General features: G+C 34.0%; 4 protein-coding genes across 7 annotated transcripts; 2 read left to right on the forward strand and 2 right to left on the reverse strand.

Annotated features, from left to right (window-relative positions):
• Nucleotides 1-328: 328 nt before the first annotated feature.
• LOC123894624 (protein Iojap, chloroplastic) lies at nucleotides 329-3,758 on the forward strand. Its single transcript, XM_045944678.1, has 5 exons — nucleotides 329-643; nucleotides 1,872-1,998; nucleotides 2,221-2,359; nucleotides 2,464-2,552; nucleotides 3,254-3,758. Exons 1-5 carry the CDS (start codon nucleotides 407-409, stop codon nucleotides 3,409-3,411), a joined length of 750 nt encoding a protein of 249 aa, XP_045800634.1. The 5' UTR covers nucleotides 329-406; the 3' UTR covers nucleotides 3,412-3,758.
• Nucleotides 3,759-4,143: 385 nt separating this feature from the next.
• On the reverse strand, nucleotides 4,144-13,049 carry LOC123894625 (pentatricopeptide repeat-containing protein At1g63330-like). 3 transcript variants are annotated; one of them, XM_045944681.1, is made up of 4 exons: nucleotides 10,392-13,049; nucleotides 8,238-8,437; nucleotides 7,303-7,440; nucleotides 4,144-4,890 (listed from the first exon to the last, which is right to left on the reverse strand). In XM_045944681.1, the coding sequence occupies exon 1, from the start codon at nucleotides 12,940-12,942 to the stop codon at nucleotides 10,858-10,860; it is 2,085 nt and encodes a 694-aa protein (XP_045800637.1). In that variant the 5' UTR covers nucleotides 12,943-13,049; the 3' UTR covers nucleotides 4,144-4,890; nucleotides 7,303-7,440; nucleotides 8,238-8,437; nucleotides 10,392-10,857. The 3 variants fall into 3 exon arrangements, with proteins under 3 accessions (XP_045800637.1, XP_045800636.1, XP_045800635.1); XM_045944680.1 differs by having other exon boundaries at nucleotides 7,303-7,891; XM_045944679.1 differs by having other exon boundaries at nucleotides 7,303-8,437.
• LOC123894627 (probable LRR receptor-like serine/threonine-protein kinase At3g47570) lies at nucleotides 4,443-7,293 on the forward strand. Its single transcript, XM_045944684.1, has one exon. The coding sequence runs from the start codon at nucleotides 5,724-5,726 to the stop codon at nucleotides 6,339-6,341; it is 618 nt and encodes a 205-aa protein (XP_045800640.1). The 5' UTR covers nucleotides 4,443-5,723; the 3' UTR covers nucleotides 6,342-7,293.
• Nucleotides 13,050-13,630: 581 nt separating the features above from the next.
• On the reverse strand, nucleotides 13,631-18,950 carry LOC123894626. Of its 2 annotated transcripts, XM_045944682.1 has the most exons (4): nucleotides 18,625-18,950; nucleotides 16,666-17,746; nucleotides 14,928-15,264; nucleotides 13,631-14,416 (listed from the first exon to the last, which is right to left on the reverse strand). In XM_045944682.1, the coding sequence occupies exons 2-4, from the start codon at nucleotides 17,714-17,716 to the stop codon at nucleotides 14,401-14,403; spliced, it is 1,404 nt and encodes a 467-aa protein (XP_045800638.1). In that variant the 5' UTR covers nucleotides 17,717-17,746; nucleotides 18,625-18,950; the 3' UTR covers nucleotides 13,631-14,400. The 2 variants fall into 2 exon arrangements, with proteins under 2 accessions (XP_045800638.1, XP_045800639.1); XM_045944683.1 differs by lacking the exon at nucleotides 14,928-15,264 and having other exon boundaries at nucleotides 18,625-18,767.
• Between the last annotated feature and the right edge of the window lie 963 nt (nucleotides 18,951-19,913).

Raw genomic sequence — 19,913 nt, forward strand, 5'->3', positions numbered from 1 at the left:
TAAAATTTCTCTTAATTACTGTAAAATTTCTCTTAACAAAATAATATTATCCATTTATTAACAAAAGTATCATTTTCTTTTGAAGAAGTTAACAAAAGTATCATTGTTAAATATGTTAATGTTAGCTCCCAATTTCAGTATCATATATGTCATCTTATATTTTTATTGCATATATGTCATCTTATATTTTTACTAAGTTAATTGTCTTTTTTTTGTCGAAAAAAAGTTAATTTACTTTTTCTGTAAAAAAATAATTTATGAATGCATGGATAATTTAGACAAAGAAAAAAAAGATATATATCAAAATATAATTTTAAAAAGTGAAAATAATGTATTTCAATCCTGTTTCACATTTCATTTCGCTATCTTTTAGTTTCGTAAATATCTTTTCTTTTGCCGCGACAAAATGACACCGTCTTCCACTTTCCTATCACTCGCCGGACCCGGAGTTCCGGTCTCTTTTTCCGGCGAAACGGGTCATCCCCAAACCAAGTGTTCTCCAAAACCCAGAAAGGTTTTCAGTAGTTTCTCCAAAAAGTTGCTTCCTTTACAACGCCACAGCATCAATGGTTTGAATTTCAAGAGAAGAAACTCACTTTTGAGCTTTGCATTCGGTAAAGAAGCCAATGACAATTTTTTCTCGGTACAGTTTCATATTTTTGCACAGTTTTTTGTTTTCTTCCAAAAGTAAATTCTTTGTGTTAAGTTTAGATTTTGGGTTTCATGGAAAGTGAAGAAATTTGAAAGCATACTTAAATATAAAATATATTTATTTAAGTAATTTAGAAAACTTTGAAGAGAAAAACATTTTATAAGTTGAATAATTAAAGCATACTATAGATCCAAGGCTTGTCTGTTGTACTTGTAGGACACAACATGTGATGTATTGTTGTTGTCTAACATAGACACATTAGTTACATTTAATCACTTCCATTTTCTAGGATATTACCGGTGTGTATGTGTCAGTGTTGTGTTCGGTGTGCGTGTCTCTGTCGTGCTTCATAGGTGGAACTCTTTTCCTATGTAGTTGATTTTCATGGATAAGATCCTTTGTTACATATTCATATTTTATCAGATATGTATGTAGATTCAGAACAAGATGTTTAAGTGTATGTTTGGTATCACGGTGAGTATACCAGAATCACCTCAACTTAACTTCATTTTGCAGAAGCTACTGAGTGTAGCTTTTGAGAAATCACGGTTGGTGGGTCGCTGTGATTCGGATATATCGAATGTGATACCAAACATAGGATTAGACCCTTTGCTTAGGTACATATCTAAAGACAATTTTAATGTTCTTATACATTATTTGGTTGTTGACTATATAGGAGCAGAACATAATGTAAAATATATAAAGTATAGTTCCGATCGCGGTCTTTACTATGGTTCAGTTATTGGCAGTTTGATCCTGGTTTCGTTCCAATTTGACCGGTTTAAAGTATTTGAACTATGATCCAGATCTCTCACCGGTTCATTATCTAGTTTGGTTTTTAAAACATTGATTTTAAACTCTCAACAACAACAAAAAATTCCCCTTTGCATGTATTCACAGTCAGTATGATGGTAGTGTCTAGAAATTGTCGTTCTTTTTTCATTACTCTCTTTTACTTTGGTTAATATTGACTCTCAGAGACGTGAATTTTAACTACCAAAACTGAGAATAGAATCTAGTTCCTGTTAAGGGTTTGTTTTAGTAATTTTATTTGTGTGCTGGATGAATTTATATAATCACAATGGTTTGATCTTGTGTATAATTTTAACTTTGCTGCTTTTCTATTTAAATTTTGAAGACCACTGTAATATCTGTCACACGTTTTGTGATTGACGATTCTTATTAAGGGCGCGTAAGTAAAAAATCATATAATTTTCAGGATGTAGGTGAAGATACCGATGATATGTATGATGAATTATTAAGTAACTATGGAGAAGTGGTATATAAGAGAAAAGACCAAAAGCCTGCAAGTGCAGAGCTGGACGATGATGCCGAAAGCCTATCATGTAAGCTGATAAGAAGCTTTGTTAGTTAATTTGCTTCTACCTTGTTTACATTTCTTCTTACAATCTGTCTTTTTGAATATTTTTGTGTCTTATATCAGGTTTCTTTGTAATTATATTTGCTCAACAGTTACAAAAACTTGTTCGGTTTCTGTTTATACAAATATACAATTATACTTTATGAAGAACTATCTAATGGTTGAGTGTTAACTGTTGTGCATGTAGTTGCTGTGGAATTGGCAACAGTTGCAAGTGAGGTTAAGGCGGGCGATATAAAAGTCTTGTTTGTGAAGCCACTTGTTTATTGGACTCGATTTTTTATCATAGCTACAGCATTTTCTCGTCCCCAAATTGACGCTATCGGGTATGGAACCTGTTGTTGATCTTTTTGTGTTTACCTGGGAATGCTTGAGGAGTTGTTTTGCTTTGCTCAAAAATTAATTTATATTTATTTATATTGAATTTTAGGTCGAGAATTAGAGATCGAGCAGAAAAGAAATATGGTAAAATTCCAAGCGGAGACACAAAACCTAACTCATGGATGCTGTTGGACTTCGGTAAGTGATTTTACAATACAATAGAGCCCTCTAGTTCTCTGCATTTTATCAAAGAAATCCCTTGAAGTTTCCCATGGTACTTGTAAAAGATGTACCAAAGATTCACCAGCATAGACATAACTTCTAGAAATTTAACATTATATTCTAACAATATGCATAATCAGAAGCACAAATGCCGCATACTTCAACATGATTTTTCCCTCTTTGCCCCCAGCAAAAACCTTCAAAATCAATCAACATAAATTGTATCGAATTCCAATTCCAAAAGCCTATATTTGACATTTATCCGCATTCACGACTAGAGTTCACAAGTGCTATAGGTGTAGGCAAGGAAACACGGACACAAAAACTAACATATCTTGTCGTATCTACATGTATCATGTCGGACACTTGACTGTAATTGTATTTACAATTTTTAATCTATTTTATGAACTTTTATACCATTGGAGATGATCATACCACAATAGTTAGATTAATGATTTCATTTTATTATATCTACAATGACTCATGGTAACATTGATATATTAGTTCTCTTCTTTTGATTTTGGATTTATGTTTTCAAATTAATTTTATCAAAACTTGTGCTATATTATAGCTGTGTCCATGTCGAGTTGTAGTCCTATCATGTATCTTGTTCGGTTGTCGTGTTTTTGAATACTGTCTGATCTAGGTTTACCTTATGATTGTTTCTTTGGTCACAGGTGATGTTGTTGTCCACCTATTTCTTCCCCCACAAAGAGCTTTCTATAATTTGGAAGAGTTTTATGGTAATGCAACATTAGTAGAGCTGCCTTTTGAAAACGAACAACCATTTCGCAATGAGGGAGCCTATGGTTTGTTAGATGATGCAGAAAGTTGATTAGTTGTTAGCTTGGAGAAGACCAATGATTGCCGCCAATTTTGGTTTGTTTACATGACTATGATGTAGACAACTCAATACACTTCTCAACACAGGACTTTGCTTGTATGAGAGTGTAGGCTTAATCCACTGCAGAAAGGAAAAGGACAGTTTCAATTGATTCAATGCATTCAGTTTTTTCTTTATTTATTTCTTAGGGTGGTGGTAATTCCTCTAAGAAAATTGTAATAGATGGGTTTAGGAGAAGGTGGGAGTAGTAAATTAGAAAAGTAGATCATAATTATTTGTATTCATCAGCTGGTTCTGGGAATCTATCTATATTTATGTGGTATAGTTTGATTTTTTTATTCTTGTCTAAAATTTGGTTTCAACAAGTTCAATATTTCTGATTCAAAAAAACAAGTTCAATATTTCAATATCAGGTATAAAAACAATGCTGAAATGATTCACATGGTAATCTACGGCATTCACACAATCAGCACATAGGTGGCAGGTGGTGGATTGAGATTGGATGGTTCAGATTTCAAACTTGGTATTTCAATTAAAAAAATAAAATAAAATCTGCATTAAATTTGGACCGTCCAATCTTGATATAATGGCCACTAATGTGCCTATTGTGTGAATGTAAAGATTGCCAATTGGCAATTTGAATTCCAAACAAACTCGCTTATTACAAGAAACCTACAGCAATCTCGAAGGAAAACTATAGAAGCATGTACGCTACATGAGTCATACAAGTAGTGGAATAAAAAAATTGATAAATTATGGGAAAATGATTGTTCTTATCTGACCAAATTTCAGAGCAACAAAAGGTTACACTCCTTTCTTTTTTTACAATTACAGAGCATAAGAAAACACATTATACCACATTTTCACATAGCATTGTAACGAAATACATTTTCATAGTGACAAGAAACTAAACTAACAAAGCCTGCTGGAATGCTATCTCACCACATACAGCTATGATATTCACACAAACAACTTTCTGCTCAAAATAACTTGAGGAGAAAAGGTCTGTTGCATTTAAACATGCTGCAGAGACCTGTTACAGTCTGCATTCCTCCAGACGAAAAATAGACGATTTGTGCATAATCATGACCGAGTGAAAGAAGCTCATAATAGTTCTATTATTCTGTAACATGTTGTTTTCTCATCATTTTATAGATTCTGGAATTGGACAGTAAGACCTCCAAGCATTCAAGTCCAGCCGAGTCTACGTTTCATGTTGATTGGATCCGCATCTCTAATCCTAAGGGGTTCTGATACATCTTATAATAGAACATCTACAGAATTCAATGCAGCACACGTCTTTCTTTCTTCCTTTCTTTCATTTGCTCCAGAAGCTGCACGATGCATAAACTCTAAAACCTAACCACAAATAGGTTCAGAGGTCAACAGAGAAGTATAGGCCTGTCCTCAAAAGACCTTCACAACTTGATTGCATGCTGTCAATATGCTGGATATCAGGGGGACTGACTCCTGCATACACCAGATATGTACATAATCTGTTAATATCACAACAAAGAAAACCTAATTTAATTGTTAAGTTAATCATAAACAATATATAGAATGAACTTTTCAGACGTTAAGCAGACCTGAAACAAACAAAATTAAATACATCACAATAATATTATTTTGCACAATAATATTATTTTTTATCTTCTCTGAAAGTTGATGAAATAAATTAAATATAATCTTTCTTTTTCTTTTTTGTAGAAATCTCTTTCGTTTCTCTTCTTGATACCAGTATTTAAATGCATGGTTCTACCCACACAATTATCAAACCCAAGTAAAGCAATATAGCATAAACCTCTTCTTAGTAACTCAACCAAATGAAGCCTTTTTCTTTCTTACCACCTATACTTTTGTACCTATTATACCTTCATCTTCTTTTTATGTTCCCTGCTCCAAACAAATTTGTAGCAGTGGCATTGCTCAAATTCAAAGAATCAATATCTAGTGATCCATATAAAACTCTCGAATCTTGGAATTCTTCCATCCACTTCTGCAAGTGGCATGGAATCACATGCAACCCTATGCATCAAAGAGTTATAAGGTTGAACTTAGAAGGATATAAGTTACATGGATCTTGATCTCCCCATATTGGCAATCTCTTTTTTAAAACATTTGAATATTTCTTTTAACATGTTGGAAGGTGAGGTACCAACACACGGTGTCTTTGCGAATGTAACCCAAGCAGAAATTATTGAGAGCAAAAAGCTTTGTGGAGGTATTTCACAAAGCTTTTTAAGTTGATACCAGTGATAGTTAGCGTTGTTTCTTTTCTTCTCATACTTTCATTTATTATAACTATGTACTGGATGAGGAAAAGAAATCAAAAAAGATCTTTTGATTCACCAACAATTGAACAACTAACTAAGGTTTCATACAAAGAATTGCATCAAGGAACAAATGGGTTCTCACCTACAAACTTGATCGGATCAGGAGGTTTTGGTTCCGTGTACAAAGCAAATCATGTGTCGGAAGATCATGTTGTTGCCGTAAAGGTTTTGAACCTCCAAAAAAAGGGAGCTCGCAAGAGTTTTATTGTTGAATGTAATGCACTCAAAAATATTAGACACCGAAATTTAGTTGAGGTTTTAACATGTTCTAGTACAGAGTACAAAGGTAAAGAATTCAAAGCTCTAGTTTTCGATTACATGAAAAATGGAAGCTTAGAACAATGGTTACATGAAAATGAAGAGAATCCAACAACATTGGGCCTTGGTCAAAGATTAAACATAATTATCGATGTTGTTTATGCATTACATTATCTTCACCAAGAATGTGAGCAATTGGTCCTTCATTGTGATCTAAAGCCAAACAACGTCCTTATTGATGATGACATGGTTGCTCATGTGAGTGATTTTAGATTTTGGAATAGCAAGACTTGTCTTAGCCATTGGCAGCAGCTCTCAGAAGGATACTAGTACAATTGGAATAAAAGGGATTTTTGGTTATGCTCCTCCAGGTATGTTCAAAATTCTTGAATCATACAGTGTTTCTATTAATTCTCCTATGTTTTGGTGCAGACATAATAATTTACTAGTGACATAGTATTAACAAAACTTTTGCTACATGTTTTAGAGTATGGAATGGGTTCTGAAGTTTCCACATGTGGCCGACATGTATAGCTTTGGAATCCTAATGTTGGAAATGCTTACCGGTAGAAGACCTACTGATGAATTTTTTGAAGATGGTCAAAATTTGCATAATTTTGTTGCAATTTCATTTCCTGATAATCTTATGAAGATTTTAGACCGACATCTTGTATCAAGAGATGTAGAAGTAGCAATGCAAGATGAAAATCGTGAGAATCTTATTCCAACTATTGAAGAGTGCTTAATTTCACTTTTTAGGATTGGAATTATTTGTTCAATGGAATCACCGAAAGAAAGAATGAATATTGCAGATGCCACCAGAGAGCTTAGCAAAATCAAAAAGGCCTTTCTCACTGGTGAGATGATATTTTCATATGCTTATTTGAATAATAACAAACTCATTATATGTAGTTATAATTTGATTTTAATAATCTTATTGTATATTTGCTGAACTAAATTTCTAAGATCATTTGTGAAAAGAGAAGTGTATTCAGCTAGATGCACTGTTGTTAAGAAACTTAAAATAAATGGTTCAGCTAGAAGCACATGTGCAATGCTTAGTTTACTAATGTGTGACTCGGTTAAAAGGTAGGGAATCCGTTTCCACGGAAACAAAGCTTAAATTAGTTCAATATATCGTAATCAACCAGATTGACATGCTAAAGTTTCATTGAATCCTGTGAAACTTGGATATTCATCATATATATAATTCAAAATATAGATAGAAAATCAGGACATTAGCAATACAAAGATGCAATATTTTGAAAAGATAGAGAATCAGAAATATTACCTTCCACCGGGGTGCCCAATATATACTACAATACTAATGAGCCCTCTTGCAGCTTACAAAGCCAGTAATGTTGTTTCTGATCTTGTTATTAGTTGTTTGTCGCCTGCCGGAAGGCAACCTAAGTTGAAGGCAACAAGCCTAAAAGTATGCAGCTTATTTAGATAGAGCTCAGACTTAAATTTTCATGAAATTGAGTTAATAGTAACGGTGACAAATGTTTTTTGAGCCAATATAATACATAAATGGAATCAATACCTAGATTACAGCAAACAATCTTCATGATCAGCATACATTTAATATTTTTTTTTGAATCGGAAAAAGGTTAATAATATATTAAATTACCTCGATATTGACACAAGGTGTGCGCAACAAGGTAGCAGAAATACAAGAAAAGTTAAGTGGTAATCCAAAAAACCACACAAAGAACCACACAAAAATTGAAAATCAAAGTGAGACAAACTTTTTGAGCTTTTCTGTAGTAGTGTTTTCTGATATCACCAAGAGTCCTCTCACCAACAGTCTTTTTAACTGATGCACACAGAAGTCTCCGATTTTCATCGAGGAGCATGGATAATATGCACTACCAATCCTGTAAAAATATGCAACGAGAGTGTGTATTTATTCGTTCTTATCATACAAGAACATCAACGACCAGAGCATATGCTCCTTAGGGAAAATATCCATACCCAACTACGTAACAAACTTTTCCCTACCATCTCTCTCTAGTCACTACTCATTACCTTGTCAATTATAAAAATACTGAACAAAAGAAACAACAATAACTAAAGCCTTTTTACCCATTAGGTTAAGCAGCTACATAAATGAAATGATGCTGAAACAAAGTGAAAATAATATTAATGTATAAATAGAAAAAAATGGAATCAAAATTCTTAACCAAATCAAAGTTGAAACCTTCACTCCTTTATAGGCCTCACCTCATTGGAATCAAGTGATTCCTCCAGCAACAATGAAGTCTTATCTAAAGCATCTTTCTGAATGTCCAATGCTTACACATAACCATTATGTGAATCATCATCAGCAACCAAATTAAGCAATGCTAAGGGGTCAAAAACCATTACCGCATGTGGCATCGATGACCGTGTCTCCTTTCTGGACAACATGTTTCCATACCTCGCTAGGGTCAAAAGCAATAGCTCATATCAAGGCTAAAGCCTTATATCACAAAGTATATGGATAATAAGATAAATATGAGCGAGTAATAACTAGTAGAAGTAACAAAATATGTCATAGAAAAGATTCATTTTTGATAAATTTGTTTTCTGTTCTTCTTTCAAAGTAACACTCAGTTATAGAAATCATATATGTTGTAATGGTTTAGTGGTAAAGTGTTGTTTATGCAGCATAAGAGTTGAACCCAAGACCATTTGTTATTTAATAATATAACAGAACAATAACTGCTTGGCCATAAGATTTATATTAACTATTTTCATTTTAGCTAATATTTAATACCTACTACTAAACATTGGACCCTCAAAATTGGATAATTGGACACAAAAAATTTTGAGGTCCGGCTTGATAGAGGAAAATTTCTCAACGCACCTCAACATTTCTCCCGCACTCCCTAGCGCACCTAAAAAAATTCGGAAAATACGTTCCGAACTGTTTTTTAGTGTAAACTTTACACTATAAAAAATTCGGAAAACGTTTTCCGAATTTTTTGGGGAGTGGGGGAGAAAGTGAGTGGGTGCGTTGAGAAATTTTCTTGATAGAGCTGGTTGCACTTGCTTTGGGCCAGCCCTGAGTCTATTGCTATCATTGAGGGGTTTGGGGTTTGAGTCATGCGCCCACCTTCAAATTCTGTACAAAACCCCTTCACCACTGAACCAATGCAACTTTTCTGATAAAACAGAACAGTATTAATATATATATTTTGGAATTTATTAGTACATAATCAAGTTGCTTCTCTTCACCGATTGGTACAAGTTTCCCTATAAATTGAGACACTTTGGTGATAGAAAATGATCCGATTCTAAAGATTATTCTAACTCTCCCTCTACCATTTTTTCAATCATTAAACCATCTTTCTCTTCTCTAGTGCATGCATGAGAGCAAGTGAAGGAAACGTAACTTTTTAAAATAAAAGATAGGCTTGGAGAGATTGTGCAATTCTCTTCAAGGTTTCTAAAATATTCAGAAGAGGATTCGCCGGTAAACCTGTTTGCATTGGAGTTTTATACATGCAACACCAACAACACAATTATCTTCATCATCTTCTTATTTTTATTTTGCAGCAACCCCACAACAAAGTTCTAACACAACAAGAGTAATTTAAGTAATTCTCTCAACTTACTTCACTTAAGTGCAATGCCAAGCTTGTGCCTGTTGTGTACAATTCAGGTCTTAGCAAAACAATCTTAAGTTTATCATTCTAAAACAGTTAATCTTTGCCAGATTACAATTATTATGCAAGAGTAAAAATATTAGAAAGAAAAAAGAAATTTAGTCTGCCATAGATAGGCTCAACAAGCCAAATCTTAATCAATCCATTTTCCTAAGAATATATTTTGTCCAAAAAGTGAAGACATAAGAACAATGCAGCAAAAGAGATTTTGTAGAGAACAATGAGCCACTTTAGGGATCCACAAAGCTGTCGAAATAGAGGAACAAGATTTTCCACCTTATCGTTTTCATCTTTTTCGAACAGAAAGAATATTTGTTTAGTTTTCTTATCAATCCTGTAAAAATATACAACTAGAGTATGTGTTCATCCCTTCTTATCATACAAGAACATCAACGATCAGAGCATATGCTACTTAGGGAAAATATCCACACCCAACTACGTAACAAACTTTTCCCTACCATCTCTCTCTAACACTCACTACCTCGATAGTCACTACTCACTACTCACTACTCATTAATTAGGGGTGAGCACAAAAACCGGACTCACCCGAAACCAAGCAAACCGAGAGAAAGAAAACCAAAATTGGCGAGTCATTACCGGTGAACGGGTTTCGGGTTTAAAAAAATCAGTTATAGATGGGCATTTGTGGTCGTGCTCGGTTGCTGAAAATTGAAACCATCGATGCCCAGCCCGAACCGAATATGTGTATATGTTGTAAAAAAATTACCTAGTTTTGATCATATAATAGACCTCTCTCAATCATTTCATGAACAAGTTTCTCTGCTTTATCATTTTCACCTTTTTCAAAGACGGAAAGAATAATTGTTTCATAAGTTTTATCATTAGGAATGCAACCATTGGTTTCCATTTTTGATAGCATGGTCAATGCTTCGTCAAACAAGCCGTCGTTGCAAAATCCCTTGATCATAACAGTATATGTATAGACATTTAGATCGTATCCTTTGACCAAAAGATCTTCAAAAACCTTTCTTGCATCCTCCATTCTTCCACCTATACACAATCCATTGATAAGAATGCATGTTTGGCTGAATACCCTTCTCCATAATTTTGGTTAATAGTGCAATTGCCTCGTCAACACGATGGTTTTTGAACAAAGCATCCAATATAGAAGTGTAAGTAAATATATCAGGCGGTTGACCTCTATCATGCATTTCATTGACAAGCTCCAAAGCTTATTTGATTCTTCCCAATTTGCACAAACCATCAATAAGTGAATTGTAAGTCACCACATCAGGAATAATTTTTCTACAACGCATTTCATCGACAAGCTCCAATGCATATTTGATTCTTCCAGATTTGCACAAACAATTAATAAGTGAATTGTACGTTACCACATTCGGAATAACTTCTCTGCAACGCATTTCATCGACAAGCTCCAAAGCATATTCAATTCTTCCCGATTTACACAAACCATCAATAAGTGAGCTGTAAGTTACCACATCAGGAATAATTTTGCTACGATGCATTTCATCGACAAGCTCCAAAGCCTTTTCGATTCTTCCTAATTTACAGAAACCATCAATAAGTGAATTGTAAGTCACCACATTAGGAATAATTTTGCTACGACGCATTTGATCAACAAGCTCCAAAGCCTTTTCGATTCTTCCTAATTTACACAAACCATCAATAAGTGAATTGTAAGTCACCACATTAGGAATAATTTTGCTACGATGCATTTCAACGACAAGCTCCAAAGCCTTTTCGATTCTTCCTAATTTACACAAACCATCAATAAGTGAATTGTAAGTCACCACATCAGGAATAACTTTGCTACGATGCATTTCATCGACAAGCTCCAAAGCCTTTTCGATTCTTCCTAATTTACACAAACCATCAATAAGTGAATTGTAAGTCACCACATCAGGAATAATTTTGATACGATGCATTTCATCGACAAGCTCCAAAGCCTTTTCGATTCTTCCCGATTTACACGAACCATCAATAAGTGAATTGTAAGTCACCACGTTAGGAATAATTTTGCTACGACGCATTTCATCAACAAGCTCCAAAGCCTTTTCGATTCTTCCCGATTTACACGAACCATCAATAAGTGAAGTGTAAGTCACCACATTAGGAATAATTTTGCTACGACGCATTTGATCAACAAGCTCCAAAGCCTTTTCGATTCTTCCTGATTTACACGAACCATCAATAAGTGAATTGTAAGTCACCACATCAGGAATAATTTTTCTACGATGCATTTCATCGACAAGCTCCAAAGCCTTTTCGATTCTTCCTAATTTACACAAACCACCAATAAGTGAAGTGTAAGTCACCACATTAGGAATAATTTTGCTACGACGCATTTCATCAACAAGCTCCAAAGCCTTTTCGATTCTTCCTGATTTACACAAACCATCAATAAGTGAAGTGTAAGTCACCACATCCGGAATAATTATTCTACCACGCATTTGATTGAAGAGATTCACGGCCTCATCTACCATTTTAAGCTTACAAAATCCATTAATCAAGACATTGTAGCTCCGAGCCTTAGGAGGCACTCCATTCTTAGCCATAGTGTTGAATATATCCTTAGCTTTGTTAATTTCTCCAACTTCACATAACCCATTAATCAAAGTTGCGTAGCTATTTTCATCCAATTGAAATATGTGTGCAACCAAGTTGTGATGAAAGTTGAATGCTTTATGGATCTCACCATTGAGACAAAAACCTTTGATGAGTGTATTAAAGGTTATGGCATCTGGGTGATAACCCTTTTTGAGAATAGTGGCAAATACAGCAAATGAAAGAGAAATTTGACCCAATTGAGAAAAACAATTGATCAAGATGTTGAAAGTGACTATGTTTGGCTCAATTCCGTTGAATTCCATCTGTTGATGAAGTGAAATAACAGTTGAGTAGTGTTTCAGCTTGGCAAGAGAACCTAAGATTTTGCCAAAAACGATTGTCTCTGGTTTAGGCTTGTTCTGACGGAGCAATTTATTGAATGAGGAAACAAGAGTAGTGTGTTGGTGTTGGTCATCTTGATGATGCAATTGAGAGTATATCTTTGTTGTTGTTGTTGATTTAGTTGAAGGAATGAAATTAGGGTTTGGAAGTAGTTTTGTTGTTGTTGTTGTTGATTTAGTTGAAGGAATGAAATTAGGGTTTGTAAGTAATTGAAATTTGGGAGTTTCTGGAAAATTACAAGTGATAATTGAAAATGACATTGTTGTGGTTTGGTTGAATAGCAGCAATAATTTGTTGTATGGAATAGAATTGAGAGTATGAAGAAGAAGAAACAGAGATGATAGCATAGCACTATGCTTCTGTTGGTGTTGTACCCCACATGTGACGTCACACGCGCCTTTATTTAGATTTTTTGGCTTTGCTAAAAAAGTTATTTTAGAATACAATTATTTGTATTCATCAGTTGGTTCTGTGAATCTATCTATATTTATGTTGTATAGTTTGAACATTTTATTCTTGTCTAAAATTTGGTTTCAACTAGTTCGATATTTCAATATCAAGGTATAAAAACAAAGGTGGAATGATTCACTTGGTAATTCACGGCATTCACACGATCAGCACATATGTGGCAGGTGGTGGATTGAGATTGGATGGTTCGGATTTCAAACTTGGTATGTCTTGATCAAATGGCCACCAATGTGCCAATTGTGTGAATGTAAAGATTTCCAATCGGCAGTTTGAATTCCAATCGCCTATTACAAGAAACCTAACAGCAATCTCGAAGGATAACTATAGAAGTATGTACGCTACATGATTCATACGAGCAGTGGAATAAAAAATTGATAAATTAGGGCAAGTGATTGTTCTAAATTCAACTGAATTCATGAACATTTCTTTATCCAACAATTTTATGCCTATAGATAGCGGAAATCTTGTTTGCTCTTCGGTTTTCTCATCCATAACAGTCCACTACAAAGATGACTATATCCCAAGTTTAATAGCAAAGAATTCAGCTCCTACAAAATTAGAGGCATATGCCGCACACCAATCGAACAATTAACTTAATTATGATGCAGTTCTTTGACACAAAATCTTATCTGGCCAAATTTCAGAGGAAGTAAATATTACACTCCTTTGTAGTTGGCTGGTATAATGCAGGTAGCATTTATTTTTACAATTACACAGCATAAGAAAACATATTATACCCCATTTTTTCACATAGTATTGTAACGAAATACATTTTCATACTAACAAAGCCTGCTGGAATGCTATCTCACCACATAAAGCTATGATATTCACACAAATTAAACAACTTTCTTTCTGCTCAAAATAACTCGAGGAGAAAAGGTCTGTTACATTTAACATGCCGCAGAGACCCGTGTACAGTCACTGCATTCCTCCAGACGAAAAATAGACGATTTGTGCATAATCATGACCGAGTGAGAGAAGCTCATAATAGTTCTATTATTCTGTAACCTGTTGTTTTCTCATCATTTTATAGATTCTGGATCTGGACAGTAAGACCTCCATCAGCATGAGCATTCAAGTCCAGCCAAGTCTACGCTTCATGTTGATTAGATCAGCATCTCATAATCTTAAGGGGTTCTGATACATCTTATAATAGAACATCTACAGAATTCAATGCAGCGTCTTTCTTTCTCCCTTTCTTTCATTTGCTTCAGAAGCTTCACGATGCATAAACTCTAAAACCTAACCACAAATAGGTTCAGAGGCCAACAGAGAACTATAGGCCTATCCTCAAAAGACCTTCACAACTTGATTGCATGTTGTCCATATGCTGGATTTCAGGGAGACTGACTCCTGCATACACCAGAATATGTACATAATGTGTTAATATCACAAGAAAGAAAACCTAATTTAATTGTAAAGTTAATCATAAACAATATACAGGCTGAACTTTTCAGACGTTAAGCAGACCTGAAACAAACAAAATTAAATGCATCACAATAATATTATTTTGCACAATTCTAAAAAACTCCATAAATCTAAGAAATGCATATCACAGTTAAACGACCACATTTGTCTGATTCTTCTATCCCATCTATATGGTGTTTCCATTCATTCACTCTTCACTCTTTTCTAACATCCATGGTCCTTTTAATGTGCAAGAAAGAGTTCTCAAAATGTTACTAAAAGTGTAATTTATGTTGAGCTGCATCTTTTCTTAACTTTTTCATTACCCTGAAAACAAAATATATGCATATCCTAAACTTTGTATAGATCCGAACTATTGGACTTGAAAGATATAGATACAAACTATTCAACTTGCAAAAGGATAGTTACAGTTAAAGATATCAGAGTGTTGACTAGCCTGTCTATGTTTTGGTGAGCATCTGTCCAACCAGGTTCATATGCTTCAAGAAATCCCAGCTTTGCCTTATTAGGCAAATCATGGGGATGGACAAATGGTACTCCAGGTGGCCACCCTATCTCCATTCGTATATTTGCACATGGACTGTCTAGGGTGTGAATGTGACTTTCACATTCCTTGAGATTACAGAAGCGCAGCTTGATGCCTTTCTTATCTGCAATGTCTTGGACTCTTTCTTTCAAAACTCTCTGCGCCTCAAGCCTTAACCTCTTGGATGGTGGCAGAGGTTTGCTCTTGGGATTTTGCTTCCTCCTCTGTATTAAATTCTTCATAGATCCTGTACCAGCATTTCATCGATCCAAGGACCTGCTGTTAAAAACTTTCCACTAAGGAATACTCTCAAAATACAACTGACACTATTTCAACATCAAAACAGTCAAACTATGAAAACAGTGAACATTTTCAAGAACTACCAAATATGGGATTTAAGTTTAATTTTTAGTATCCGGAAATGATAAGCAAACTTTAGGGCCACAGTGCAAAATATACAAATTTTTGCCCTTTTTATTCTTATATAGGCAAAAAAAAATATTTTGGTTAAGTGTTTGAAAGCTTTGAACATTATTACCTCTGGTTATTTTTCTTAGCCAAATGCTCCCAATATCTCCTATTTAGGGGTAGTATATTGGGCATATATTTTTGTACAAAATATGTCCTATCATCCTATGTAGTAACAGAGTTGTAAATTGTAATATTATCCTAATCTCCTAGTTTTCTTGTTTTCCTAGTATAAAAAATTCAAAATCATGAACACATAATTAATCATACTGAAACACAACAAAAGTATTTAGGTTATGGATACAAGAGCTTTCAGGTTATGGATATCCCTAAGGCCTAAACCCTTAAAACACGATAAAAGTATCCCATCCTTCTTCCAACCATCTTCAAGGCTTCACCTCCGAACCAAAACCTCCAGAGACTGAAACTGGTTCAGAATATGAGTAAGACAACGGACCTGTCTGAACAAACCAGGTCTTTGAAAAGGTAGTCTACCTACTAAAGATTCTAGTCCAATTTATAGGTTCCCAAAGTTTCCATAGTTTGTCAAAATCATATTATGCTTTTATGCCTTCTTTGTCTTTTATTCCACTTCCTAAAATTATAAGTAAGGCCCTTTCTCATTTAAGCTTGAGACAATCCATGAGTGATAAGATATATTGCTCGTAAGCATAGTAGCATTATCATATTAGCACATAGGACTTACTTTCTCTTCTCCAGGAAAAAGCAGCTTTAAGTTGGTTGTCAATGGGAATGAGTAGTAAAGGTTGGCCATTTTTCTGATTAAATTTACCGTCTTAACTTTTGTCTCGTTCCAAAAGGGGCACTATAGCATATGGTCATGATAACAAACAACAATACATTTGCTTATGTTTGAAGAACAAAAAGGTAAAAAATTCATTAGCTTTTCTATTTTCTCATTATATTTCTTTGAATGACTGGAGGGATGGATGTAATAAACGTGTTTTAGCATAATCTTGTTTGAACATGGAAAAATTCTTATAGTTAAACAGGGTAATTTTTTCCCAAATTTATTTTCATCAAAACTGTAGAAAGCCAATAGAAATTGGAAACCGACATGGGCATCATTCAAAACCAAATATGTATTTAAATTCAGTTTTGAAGAATATTTGGCCAACAATAATCAATCAGAATCTTAATCTAATTATAATATACATACCATCATGTGTTGGTTGGAAATTGAAGCACTGGAAAGCAGGCCTGTTAAATAGATGATCGGTAGGATGAGATCTTTGCATAAAATCATCCACAGGAACAGGAAGCTGAAACTGAGCTTCAACTCCATAACCTGCCGCTCTCATTTCTGAACAATCAAGACTAGTCATTGATTTAGGCAAAAGTTTGAACCCTAAAGAACACCGTCCATACATATTAGCCTCCATATTAATCTCAGTTCTGTGCAATGCAGGGTTTACATATCCCGCTGTTGCTTGATGAAGTGCAAGCCCAGGAAAAACAATAGCTTCTTGAGGCCCCAAATCACCATCCACTAGAATCCACCGACCTTGAAAATCTCTAACATGTAAACCTGCCCTGTCGGACTTAACAAGAGATATCAAACTTTTATCAACTTGTTGATCATTATCAGGATACATAAGCAATTGACCATCTTCTTGAGTAGCAGGTATATTATGATGCTGTTGTGGCCCTTGAAAAGAAGGCCTACCATGACAGCAAACAGACAAAACCGAAGATGAAATTTCTTGATTTCTCAAGGGAGCATTATCCAATATTTCTACAAACGGAGAACTTCGCAAGTTCAAATGAAAGCTAATTGCATCTAGAATACCCCTTGCTGCTTTTCCAAATAAAGAAAAGATATCAGACAAACCAGCCGGAGGCAACTCAATCGAGTTATTCGGTTCCGAAGAAGTTAAACCTGGTCTATAATCATATGTTTCCTGCCACAAATGAGGATTTGCATAGTAACCAGAAGTTTTACACCAATCATGCGCCTCACTAGTATGGTGGATTATATCAGAAGGTGGATATGTCTCTCTTTGATGGAAATACAAACGAGCAGATTCTAAACCAGATCTTAGAAGTGCCCCATCAGTTGCTGGAAACTGAACAATCACAGCTGAAAACTGAGCTAGTGATTGTGACAAAATTGAAACTGAAATTTTATAGGAATCAGACGGTAACCCGTCTGAAGGAACTAAATCAGAGAGCTTCACACGACCCAAAGAAGGCAGGCCAGTGCCTGCCATGAAATCCTTTAATCTTCCTCCTACCTTAGCCTACACAAATGGAACCAACTATACTATCAGCATACAAGAAAAGCAATTAATCTCAGATCAGAAACTCAAACTCAAATGCATCTAGTTGAAAATTAAATTTGTCACTATAAAAATAGCATGGCGGCCCTATTAGGATAAACAACTTAAAGTCAAACTGTTTACTTACAACTATATAATTTATAAGCTGTTTTCATAAGCTATCGTGACCAGCTTATTATAAATTATCTGAAAACAACTTATGACTTATTATATAAGCTATTTTCATAGCAACGGGTGAAATAAAGTTAAACTGTTTTTTTAGAACTATATAAGTTATAAGCTATTTTCATAAGCTATCGTGACGAACTTATTGAAAATTAACTAAAAACAACTTATGAACATATAAGAAGTTGTTTCCATAAGCTCTCTCAAACAGTCTCACAAATGTTAATGTCGGTATATAAGCTCGAATAAGTAAATTCATACAAACCCCAAAAAATAACACTTTTCTAGAAAATTCTAAAATCACAATGTCAATCAAGAACAATTAATTACTTAATTTTTCTTCTTTCTTTTTTTGGTTAAGTAATCTAGTAGCTAAAAATTATATCTTTAAAGTGAATAAGTGGAGTGTCTGAAACCCCGACCCCTGCATATATTATGCGATATCTCTGCCAACTGAGCTTAGCTCAGGGGACAATTAATATTTTCTTCTATCTATTATGATATGGAAATAAATATCCACAATTCTCATAATCACCGGTGAAGAAAAAATAATCTCAGCTTAGAAGAAAAGCAAATAAAAAATTGAGATCAGAAACTGATATAGTAAAAGCTATGTTGTGAATCGTGGTGGAATCGGTACAGAAAGAAAATCCGAAAATGAAAAGAAGGAAAACCTTTAACGGTGGTTCTGGCGGCTGACGATGAACTCCGGCTGCGTTTTGTGGGGGCAGTTGAGTTGAATTGAGTTCTGCTCCGACTTTATCGGTGTTTCTGGGTTTAGTTTGTTTTGCTTTTTGTTTTTATGGAGCTGCTGAGTTTTGTTGTTTTAATTACTAGTAGTAATAATAATAAATTGTTAAAAGATGATTATTTTTGTCTTCAACACATAAATAAATAAATGTTTTTGTAACATGGTACTACCAAGTTAACTCATCAAGGGAGTTTAACTCTGTTGTCACTGTGATAACGTCTTTCATAAATGATTTTTTCAATGATTGATGGTTTATTTTGATCTTACTAAACTCTTAGATTTCAACTTCATAAACTTAAGAAAGAAAGAAAAATGTTGGATTTAGAAAGGAAGTGATTTTGGTTTGAGATTTTTTTTAATCTTGGATCATATTGTGCGATCTTGTAATCAAAAAATTTATAATTATTTCATCCCGAAAATTTTCATTTTTTGTAGGGGAGTTTATTTTTGTGTGCCTAACATGCTTGCAAAAAATTTATAAAAAAAATAAAAAATGTTTCATTTTGTACGGTAAAAAAAAGTTTCATTTGTTCAAATGTTAAAATTGAGAAAATACAATCAAAAAGATCATGAGTTGGAACATTTATCGTTCATATTTAAGATCAGCAATATTGATAATTGATAATGATATATATTCAAATTTCATAAGCAGCATTAATAAACCAGAAACTAAATCCTAACAATCAAACTAATTTCTTTCATGTATGCCATCAAAAGTCAATAATAATACGAAATTCAAAGTCTTTAATCTCATCCATCTATGGATCAAAATATTTGCAGTCATTCGCTCAAATTTGTTATATATGATTTCTATGATGACTAATTGAACCACATGTTGACAAGCCATTGACAACTAAGACCTTTCTTTTTTAACAGCACGCCTCATTTCCTCTAACACATTTCCTCATAAGTTATTTAACAAAAGTAACTTTTTGAATCATAAAGAATTAACAAACATACAAGAAAAGGTTTTTCCCTGATAAATATTAAAAACACCAATCAAAATATAAGACATCGTTAAAGATTAATATTTGTCTCTAATGAAATTGAACTATCATAAATGAGATATAAATTTTTAATTATCATACATGAAACAATTTTTTGTCTTGACAAATAATTTTGTAACAGCATTGATTTCTCACTTGTTTGAAATTGAATAATTGTGTGGTAATGAACGACCTGTGCGCCTGGTAATATAAAAAAACATGCGCA

The sequence above is a fragment of the Trifolium pratense genome, linkage group LG7 (assembly GCF_020283565.1).
Source record: "Trifolium pratense cultivar HEN17-A07 linkage group LG7, ARS_RC_1.1, whole genome shotgun sequence".
NCBI classification, from domain to species: domain Eukaryota; kingdom Viridiplantae; phylum Streptophyta; class Magnoliopsida; order Fabales; family Fabaceae; genus Trifolium; species Trifolium pratense.

What these genes read in the sequence shown, in the direction of transcription:
- LOC123894624 (XM_045944678.1), top strand. Translation starts at nt 407, where the DNA reads ATGACACCGTCTTCCACTTTCCTATCACTCGCCGGACCCGGAGTTCCG. An exon ending in CCAATGACAATTTTTTCTCG is followed by an intron (nt 644 to 1,871) that starts GTACAGTTTCAT and finishes TATAATTTTCAG; the next exon opens with GATGTAGGTGAAGATACCGA. An exon ending in TGATGCCGAAAGCCTATCAT is followed by an intron (nt 1,999 to 2,220) that starts GTAAGCTGATAA and finishes TTGTGCATGTAG; the next exon opens with TTGCTGTGGAATTGGCAACA.
- LOC123894627 (XM_045944684.1), top strand. Translation starts at nt 5,724, where the DNA reads ATGTACTGGATGAGGAAAAGAAATCAAAAAAGATCTTTTGATTCACCA.
- LOC123894625 (XM_045944681.1), bottom strand. Translation starts at nt 12,942, where the DNA reads ATGCTATCATCTCTGTTTCTTCTTCTTCATACTCTCAATTCTATTCCA.
- LOC123894626 (XM_045944682.1), bottom strand. Translation starts at nt 17,716, where the DNA reads ATGGCAGGCACTGGCCTGCCTTCTTTGGGTCGTGTGAAGCTCTCTGAT. An exon ending in TTTCCAACCAACACATGATG is followed by an intron (nt 15,265 to 16,665) that starts GTATGTATATTA and finishes ATGCTGGTACAG; the next exon opens with GATCTATGAAGAATTTAATA.